This window comes from Pagrus major, chromosome 1 (assembly GCF_040436345.1).
Source record: "Pagrus major chromosome 1, Pma_NU_1.0".
NCBI lineage: Eukaryota > Metazoa > Chordata > Actinopteri > Spariformes > Sparidae > Pagrus > Pagrus major.
The window spans coordinates 36455169-36465409 of NC_133215.1; the positions used below are offsets into that span (position 1 = coordinate 36455169).

At 40.4% G+C, this 10241-nt stretch overlaps 1 protein-coding gene across 1 annotated transcript; it reads right to left on the bottom strand.

The window, feature by feature from the left end:
* Nucleotides 1–3757: 3757 nt before the first annotated feature.
* Nucleotides 3758–7581, bottom strand: LOC141003835 (uncharacterized). The gene is made up of 7 exons (XM_073475342.1): nt 7512–7581; nt 6582–6709; nt 6229–6357; nt 5479–5672; nt 4970–5117; nt 4506–4710; nt 3758–4417 (listed from the first exon to the last, which is right to left on the bottom strand). The coding sequence occupies exons 1-7, from the start codon at nt 7579–7581 to the stop codon at nt 4113–4115; spliced, it is 1179 nt and encodes a 392-aa protein (XP_073331443.1). The 3' UTR covers nt 3758–4112.
* Nucleotides 7582–10241: the final 2660 nt, after the last annotated feature.

Below are 10241 nucleotides of genomic sequence, written 5' to 3' on the forward strand. Positions count from 1 at the left end.
CACCCACACACACACACCAGTTCTCACAAACCCACACACACACACACACACACACACACACACACACTTTTTTAAATAGGCTTATAGCTTTTAAATTTCAATTATCTTACATTGAAGAGCCTTAATGAGTCGGCTAGCCATGTGCCATGCATAGCATCCTTTGGTCTTAGCATGTTCTCCAAGCAAACGAAAAAAGTGTTACCTACCTGAACTATTCTGGCGATTTTATCTCCCATCATGTCGGTCTCCTTAAGCGTGAGCCTTTTGTTTCCTTTAAAAAGGATAAAACTCGACTCCATTCTTACCGCACCGGCACCACGCTGAAGTTAATTAAACTAGGCTACCGCACGAAGGTACACGGACCACGGACCGCACTGCTTCCTGCAACGCGGATCAATCCGCGCGATAATTTATTTTATTTCCGGGCTACAGGCTACAACGCTTAAAAATTGAAAATTGAAAATGGATATACAGAAATTCGAGGCCTTTCGCGAAAACTACATTTTAGGTCAGAAAATGCAATGGTTTTTTTTACACCGGGTCATTAAATTGGTTGTCCTATTTTTGTTTAAGAAATGGCAATAGAAAAAATGGCCCTAAATTTGTTTTTTGATTTTCGTTTCAAAATTGGAAATAGAATGAACGGAAGGTACACGGACCGAAAAAACCAACCAAAAACAACCATTTATTCATATTCTCGCACCAGAGAATTCTCGGAAGCCAGGCAAGAGCGCATGGTCCAGGACTGTCTGAGACAAGGAGAGTAATGACGACGGAGACTTCGAAGAGGATGGACCAGTATGTTGTGTTCAGAAAGAGCAAGAGAGTTTGTCTTCGCGATGAAGACATGACTGCTGATAAACTTAGTCGGATCTTTCAGGTAAAAAAATAAATAAATAAATAAATAAAATCGGGTTACCTATAGATCTGCATGCTACTGTAGCCTACTGTGCGCCATTCTAGCTTTAATTTTTTCTTCAAATTTTGAATTAATGTAATTTGGACAGCGTTTGGAGAAGTATCCTCACAGTAACATTAGATTGAATAATTATGTTTTGAAAACGCTAACGTTAATAACACTAACATTAGCTGTTATTTGACTTGTGTATTTCTTAGGTCTCAAGTCACAGTCTGTACTTAACAGACGACACAAATGTGGCTATATTTCCCGGAGAATCATCCGGCGTCTTCAGCTCTATCGACCTTAGTCCAAGGAGTCACTATGAAGTCCACGGCGAAGACGATGTCGCCTCAGCATCAAACACAACGGGGCAACGCTTTGCCTTCACACGAACACCTACCAGTACAGTTACTAGTGGTTCACAGCGGGTTGCCTCAGCCCTCCCCAGAGCCACTGTTGCCAAAGCATTTCAGAGGTAACTTTAAATTAGAAATACTTTATTTAATCCCCGAGGGGAAATTTAAAAATGTCACAGAGCAGCAGCAAGACAATACAGACAACGACACAGATCACAAACACTGAGTAAAAATACATGTAAGACATAAAAACACATAGTGTATTAAAACACAGAATAAAAGAAATTTAAAGAAAATTAAAGTCACATATTCAATGACTATGAAACCAGAAAAAGATATACAATAGATTTTATTGCACACAAGCTAGTTGAGATCTGATTATGGGGTCATATAGCCTATGGTGTGGATGTTCTGAGTTGTTATGAATGGCCTTTAACATCCTCAATGTGGGGGAGATGCACACTGAAGATATCAAAGGCCATTCTTAACAACTCAGAACATCCACTCCATAACACCTGTAGCTACTGGTGGATGGCTCCTCTCTCTTCAATGCCAGATAAATAAATACAGAAGATCCTTATACCAACAGCCATCAAGCTTTTAAATGCTTTTAATACTTCTTCTAATATATGAGCTGCCTGACAAATTGTTCTCAACAATTATTCTCATTCTTATATCCACTCCATTAGCCATTATTTGTCTCATTTGTAGACTCTAGTTCTTGTTGATATTCAAAGTGGTGGAAAGTAACTAAATAATTGTATTTAAGTACTGAGTATTTTAATTGGCTTCTATACTTCTACCACTACATTTCAAAGGAAATATTGAACTTGTTACTATTACTATCAGTTCCTACATAAGACCATTAAGCATTGCTAGGTGTCATGGTTTGTGTCCGTGCGTCTCCTGTTTGTCTTGTGTGATGTTATTCCCTGTCTTGTCATGTCTGGCGTGTTCCTTTTGTGGGAGTTTCATGTTTTATTTTGAAGTCGTGTGTCTTCCCTCTGTGTTGAAGTTTCCCCGCCTCTTGTGATTATTTAATGTGTCTCACCTGTTTTGATTACCCCTCGTTTTCTCCTGTGTGTTTAAACCCTGTGTTTTCCCTTTGTCTTCATTGTATCGTCTGTTGACTTGTCATTTGTCTCTGCTTGGCCCTCCTGTGCTGTTCCTCCAGTGAGAAAAAAAATCTGATATTCTTCCAGGTCAGTGTTCCTTGCTGAGGTGGTTAGTGGGAAGCTGAATCCTAGCAGAATGGTGGTGGTGAGGTTTTTAGAGTGCGAGGCTTCTCTTCAGGGGATTGCCACAAAAGTACAGGATGCCATTGGAAGTGAGGAGCCCTTAATATTGACTGATGCGCAGGGCAACGCCATTGTGGAGTCAGAGGGAACAACAGGTGGGTAACATAAATTATTGTTGTGTTTCTCTGTATTGAGTCTATGCTTTTTTGATTACAAATGAGTGAACCACTTCAGTTGTAATGGTTTTTCCTGGTTTCCGCTCCTGCTCCAAGGGTCGCCTTACTGGAAACAAAACGCAAGAAAGATTCTTGCTGTTCCAGAAAAGGACTTCAGAGAGCTGCAGGGCACCAAAAGAAGGAGAATGAGGTAAGGTCATCTCATTTACACTGAAATGTATGTGTTCCTTTTTTTGTTGTTGTTTTGTTTTTTCTGTTAGACTTATCATTACATGACTTTTCAGACAATTTTGCCATTGCTGCTTCTGTATACAACATACATAGGATTATTTGGCATTCCCACATACTAATACTCTGTCTGCCGCTAAGGAACCAACTCCCCCCTTAAAGAATGAAAGCCTGTCGACCTCATATTTCCATATTCAGGAATGGAATTTTTCACCCCTTACCAATTTTACTGATTTGTGTCTTTTTCCTAATAAATACATTTCCTAAATTGCAGCCCTGACCTGGCAAAGCTACATTCATAAATCCAATACTTATGATTATTATTTTTTAGGCTCTTTTCTAAACTTTCAAACCAAAGGTTAAGCTTCCACCCCACCACCACCAATCCTGTTCACCACATCCAGTACATAATCTAGCCTGTGTGTTTTGTTTTATCCCTGTGTAGCAGCCGAAAAGATGAAGATGTTGGAGGCATTACAGAGGTCACAGAGAAAATTGAAGACCTCGTACTTGCATCTCAGAGTCTCCCGGATGTCACTTCAGCAATCAGGGAGCTCACCAGTCTGGCTGCAGCTCAAAGAGTGACCCTGACTCGTTCCCAGCTGCAAACCATTAAGCAGGGGTTCTCCTGTGTTATTTGCTTGAGTAAGTATCCAATGGATCTATTTTATATGGTGTGTGCCACAATGTAAGATTTACAAATAAACATTCATTTTTTACATTATCTAACCAACGTCAGCTGTATGCCAGCCACTTCATCTTTTGTAATATATCAGACATTTTTTATAATCATCAAAGTTGTGTAAAAATATAACGCTCATCCAATACACCAAGAATATTTGACTGGGGAAACACTTGCAGAAAATGACTAGTTTTTCTCATTTTGTTTTTTAGAGTTCATCGGGGAGCCGGTGTTCACACAGTGTTGCCAAAGCATCATTGGCTGCAAGACTTGCCTGGAACAGTGGCAGGAGACCTCAGACAGTTGCGCAAAATGCAGGGGAAATGCTGAAGGCAACAGCATGTTTGAAGTTAATGGCCTGTCTGAGGTATTTTCTGTTCTCAGGTCACTTTTTGAAGAAGATGAGTAATTTACTCAGAAACAGGCAGATATTTGAGTTGTTTTAATTATGAAAGATTGAGTCAGAGTTCACTGCTACCAGTTGTTCTACTTGTTTACATTCTTTGAGTTCTAATACAGCAAATGGTGTTTTTACACATTGCGCCGAGTTGTGTTTATAAGAAAGAGAAGTGCTTCTTTGTATGGTGTGAAATCATTGTTGACTGCTTGAGAGAACAATTCAGAAATGTCAGAATATGTGTCTGCAAACTGATTCTCAGCCAGTACTTTGTCTTGTTCTGTGGAAAATGGATCTACTCCAAAGGTAGATTGTGGTGTCAGTGAGGACCCCAGCTGTTGTCTGTAGAGGTCTGCTGCTTCAACTGAATGAGGCAACAGCTCCTGTGGGATTTTTTTGGGACACCCACTGCCAGCCAAGTTATTTGGTGTACCTTTACCTGTAAAATAAAGAACATACTGTTGACCTTGAGACTTATGTGTGCCTGTTGTAATTATTTTAATGTTTGCAATACTGATTTATTTCACCTGGAATTCGATGAGCATTCCAAGACTCCACCACTCTTGTAAGACCAATCTGGCACAGCTGACCAGTCAGGCAGGACACACAGTATCTGACAAGGCTGTCATCCATGTCCAGTTCTTCCTGATCTACCAACTGCAGAAGGGCTGTCTTCAGGGGGTAGTTGACACGATTATTGACCTCAGGCCAGATTTGTTCAACTGTGTGATTCTGAATGTGAGGCAAAAACTTGTTATTAATTTATTCCAATGGTTAAATTAAAAATATGTAGACCTTCCAGAAAAGTGTTCTGCTTATCGTAGAAGTTGGAAAGCATAGCAATTCTGAAGAAAATTAAAAAGATAGCATGATGCTGAAACAAACATAATAGTATCTAAATACCTAACAACACAAAATATTAACAATAAATAGCTTCAATGGGCATGCAGTGTGTGTTGGTGAAGCAACCATAGAAACTACTGAACTGTACCCTTGTGGATGGAGTTTGTAGGTAAGGTCTTCTCTCCTGATCATAGCGATGAGATGACAGCAGCTCCTGCATGAAGAGTGTCAAATAGAATTCCTTTCCATGATCCACGCGCACCTGGTCCCACATCCCATTAGCAACTACTGCAGGCCTATTGGATGAAAAACTTGATTTTAATTTGTGCAAAGCTTTTCAAATGTAGCCATTCCAAATCAGTTATTCTCTGTAAAATATAATGATTCAGTCATAACAAAGTAAATGTTAAGCAGTCAGCATTTTGTCACACTTGTGTACATGTAGGATACTATTTCAATGCCAGTTTAAATGAAGAGTCTGTCATTTATATGGGATTAGTATATGCAGCCTTTCCTTTCAAGTAGGACGTCCAAAATCACATATCATATAGTGTCATATCACAATCTTGATACCATATTGATATATTGGCCAGCAACCACTGTCTTGCATAAATGACAGAATACTGCTTTAAGTGTCCACAAATTACAGGCTATTACCTGAAAACATCTTCATAGATGACTAGGTTGTTTTTTATGGGCATTGTGGAATGACCAACAACCTTTTTGCTGAAGCCATCAATGGCTACAACATGTGTGACCCCATACATCGCTAACTTTTCATTCTGGTCCATATGAATCTTCTGTCCCATGTAGTCTGCTTGGTATGGTATGGGGTTGAGATTGCGGGCACCCTAAAAGAAGACACGAAAATAATGTAACAATTCCATAGAAACATTTCCTACAACGCCATCCTCAACGACATAGTCCTATACTCTAAATGGGCTGATAACTAGCCCCTCCCACTTCTCACTTTCTTAAAAAAAAGGCTACTGGTCATAAAACAGTAAACACTGTTACAAGGAAGAAAAACAACATCGGCGACATAAAAGGACGAGGAGGAAAATAATAGGCTACATTTGTTACCTACAGTAGCAACCATAATATTCTTTTGTAGCAACTTAACTCTAAACGCTACACTAACGGAAGACAACATATTTCTATTTTCAAAATAAAAGCATTTGTTATTGTAACCTACTACGGCCACAGAGACGCGCCCCTTAACCAGCTGATCCCTGGTTTACACCAACGTCTCTGTTTACACAAATACACACATCATAACACCTAGGCTATAATAATCCGCTGATCCATGAATTGATTTCTCAAGTTGAAAACAAATGTATGTGGTTGTCATGGAAGTGACCACGGCGCTACCTGAATCATCTTGAATTTGCCAAGTGTAAAACCTACCTGGCGTCTTGCTTCATGGTAAGGTTGGTGCATAGTTCTGAGCACTGATCCTATATGTTTCTCAGCAGCATGAACCCCTTTAATGGCGAGATACCCCTTCATCATTCTTCTGCCAAAAGTTGGTCCCGTCTAGAAAAAAACAAACATCCAAAATCATGCCGATATGTTTGGTCATTGGGAGAATACGTAAAATGGGGGCGGCATGGGATTTGCAAGTGTTTTACGGAATCTGTTTACTGTTGTGTAGATCAGGCTATAGTGACGATAAAAAATGTCAATGTGGGGACAAGAATTCACTTCTTTTCCCACGCACACACATATCAAAGAAGAAAAGATCAGATAGTCTTTCATACCTCGGCTATGGCTTTTGCCACCTCCAACTCCAGATGTTCCTCGGGCAATCCCATCAAATTTACGCCGTTTTCAGCACAGAATCTTCTCACATTTCGAGCTGAAAATCCTCTCCTGCCCCCGCTTTCTACTGAAATGCGCGCAGAGATTTCGGATGATGACAGGCCTTGTTTTGCCATGTCTAAAATCATTTCTGAGTACGGCTCCAAAGACATTTTGCTCATTCACGCTTTGTTGTAGCCTAAATGACAGCTTCCGGTGCGAGAATATGAATAAATGGTTGTTTTTGGTTGGTTTTTTCGTTCCTGCTGACTAGTGAATTTATTTTTGATATATGAAATAGAAAATGAAAATAAAAGAAAAATTCAGCGTAATTCAATTTTTGTTTTTGTGTTTCAAAACGAAAATCAAATAAACCAGTCGTTTTTTGTTTTTTAATTCCCATTCATGAAGGGAAATTCCAATGACCAAAAGATACACGGACCCAAGGGCAACCACTCTTTGGTGTTTATTACTTTGGATATTCTGGACACGGGCCCCGAGCAGGCATGTTTTAGGGGAAAGCTGAAAGTCAACTTTGAGGATCCCTGACAGGAAATGTGCCACCTCTCTCCATAGGGACTCAATGACTGGGCAGTGCCATAGCATATGGAGGAGCGATCCCTCTTCTCCACATCCATGCCAACATTGAGCCGATAGGCTCTGGTCCATCTTTTTTAGTCTAACCGGAGTTAGATATGCCCTATGCATTATCTTCATTTGTATTACTCTATATCTTACGCATTTGCTTATATTAATTGAGTTCCTCCACAAGCCATCCCATTCAGAAGATGACAAATTAATTCCCAGATCTTGCTGCCACTGCAATTGGGTCGAGGTATTGCAATTGGGGGAGGAAAGGGATAAAAGCCTATAAAGTTTGGATACCACACCTCTGCTATGGGCGATAGCCTCCAACTTCTCGTCCAGCTCCTTGTGGCAACCGATGGCGCTGCCCGGCATTGATAATCTGTTTAAGATGGCTTGTTGTAGGTATATTAAGAAAGAGCTGCTACTCAGTCCAAAATTTGCCTTGAGTACAGTTAGCGGAATCATTGAACCATCCCTCAGCACTTGGCTAAGCCTATGTATATTCAGACTCTGCCATGCTTTGTCAGATAGTGGATTCCCACCTGTTGATAATAAGTGATTGTTCCATAGGGGACACGAGGGGAGGGAAATTCCACTGGTGCCTAAATTACTATGTATCTTTTTCACAATGTCGCATGTAAATTTAATGATCGAATTCTCTAATTTAGATGGAAATTTGGGGCAATACCATAGTGAAGATAAAGAAATGAACCTGTTGTTTTCCCTAAATAACTCCCTCTCAAGCCAATCCCAGGTACCTCTGGTTGAGATATCATTGTAGCCCCAAGAGAGTGGAAATCTCACATTGTATGACAGATAATACAGAAATACATCCGGGACACCTAACCCACCTTGGGATCTCAGTTTGGAGAGCTTTTTACGGTTTATTTTTGGTTTCTTATTTTTCCATAAAAAGCTGGTGAATAAAGCCTCAATCTCTTTAAACCAGCCCTGTGGAAATTGCAATGGGAGGGAAGCAATGATGTAAGTTAATCTCGGTAGAATATTAGTCTTTATTACCTCTGCTCTGCCTCATAGTGACAGTGGGAGAGTCGTCCATCTTTTGATGTCTTCACGAATCGTTCTTAGAAGGGGAGGACCATTAAGATCAAAAATTTTAGAAACTGGCGATCTGATGGTTATTCCTAAATACCTCATTCCTTCTGGTCTCCACACAAAAGGGGTGGTCTTCAGGTCCGCTGAGAAGGTTTTAGAGTTCAAGGGAATTGCTTCACTCTTGCTCCAATTAATTTGGTATCCTGAAAACAGGCCAAACGATTTAATTAATTCCAAAACTTTCGGTATTGAATGAATTGGGTTTGATAAGGTCAATAAGATGTCGTCTGCATACATATTTAACTTAAAATCGTGGCCACCTATCCTTATGCCAGTTATATTGGCATGCTCACGAATGGCACATGCTAGTGGTTCCAGAGCTAGGACAAATATTAAAGGGCTTAAGGGGCAGCCCTGTCTTGTGCCACGGTAGAGATTAAAAGGCTTAGAAATCAGACCATTAACCTTGACTGCGGCAACAGGGCTGTTATACAGGGCCTTGAACCACTGCACAGCAGATGGTCCAAAACCATATCTTGACAATATCTGGAACAAATAAGGCCATTCTAATCTATCGAAAGCTTTTTCCGCGTCCAGTGATATCCCTACCGCTGGACACTGGAGAGAGCTAGCTTTTAACATGACTTGAAGCAATCTTCTCATGTTGTTGGCTGGGAGTCTGCCTGGTATAAATCCTACCTGGTCTATATGAACCAGGGAGGTGATTTTCTCTAGACGGAGAGCCAGAACTTTCGCGAATACTTTGTAGTCATTATCCAATAGACTTAAAGGGCGAAAATTTCCCATGTCTAAATGATCTTTTCCTGATTTGGGAAGAAGTGAAATTGTAGCTGTGCGCATTGTCGCTGGCATTGACTTATTTTCAATAATATTATTATAAAGTTGAGTCAGGACTGGAGACAGGCTGTTCTGGAACTGTTTATAAAATTCTATGGTGTATCCATCTCCCCCTGGGGATTTGCCATTGGCAAGCTTTTTAATTGCGGTTAGAATCTCTGCGTCCCGCACTGGTGCCTCCAGATCATCTCTATCCAATGCACTCAATTTAGGGAGGGGAGTATTCATAAGAAATTCTGCCACCTTGTGCTCCTGAGATTGACATTCAGCCTGATATAATTTGGAGTAGTACTCTTTAAAAGCGGAGCTTATTAAAGCCTGTTCTGAAATAATATTCCCACTGCTGTCCCTTATTGCTGGAATTGACTGTTTGTTCTCCTGCTGCTTAAGCTGATAGGCGAGCATTTTACCTGCTTTGTCGCCACTCTCAAAATGTCTTCTACGCAGACGGTATAGAGCAAAGGCAGTCTCCTCATGGAGTATTGACTACAGGTCAGCCCTCGCCATGAGAAGATCCTTCTTCATGACAGGATTTGTTGTGTCAACCATGTGTTGAGACTCTAAAGTCTTAATTTTCGCTAATAGGTCGTTTTTCTTTTCATTTCTTAGCCTACGTTTGGCAGTTGAATAAGAAATTATCCAGCCTCTGCACGTTACTTTGAAGGCTTCCCAGACAGTTTGCATGGATGAGACTGAATTCATATTTATTCTAAAGAATTCACTGGTTCTTTGTGTTATCAGGGAAACAAATTTTGCATCCTGCAACAAGGAGTTATTGAATCTCCATTGCTTTGTTCTGTGTTGGGTATCAAATATAGGACTGAAGGTCATTGATAAAGGTGCATGGTCTGAGATAAGTATACTATGAATTGCTGTATCAATGACATTCATGGTATGATTTGAAGAAATGAGGAGATAGTCAATTCTGGAGTAAGAGTTGTGCTCGTTTGAATAATATGTATACCTCCGTTCTTGTGGATTTACCAAACGCCACACATCAGTAAGTGCCAGTGAGCTCCTCATCTCGCTAAAAGCTGCTGATGATGCACTATCTGATGGTAGGGGGCTGCTCGAACGGTCAACACTGGCATCACTGACCAGGTTGAAGTCGCCACCTA

What these genes read in the sequence shown, in the direction of transcription:
- LOC141003835 (XM_073475342.1), bottom strand. Translation starts at nt 7,581, where the DNA reads ATGCCGGGCAGCGCCATCGGTTGCCACAAGGAGCTGGACGAGAAGTTG. An exon ending in TACAAACTCCATCCACAAGG is followed by an intron (nt 4,711 to 4,969) that starts GTACAGTTCAGT and finishes CCTCACATTCAG; the next exon opens with AATCACACAGTTGAACAAAT. An exon ending in GAATGCTCATCGAATTCCAG is followed by an intron (nt 4,418 to 4,505) that starts GTGAAATAAATC and finishes TTTATTTTACAG; the next exon opens with GTAAAGGTACACCAAATAAC.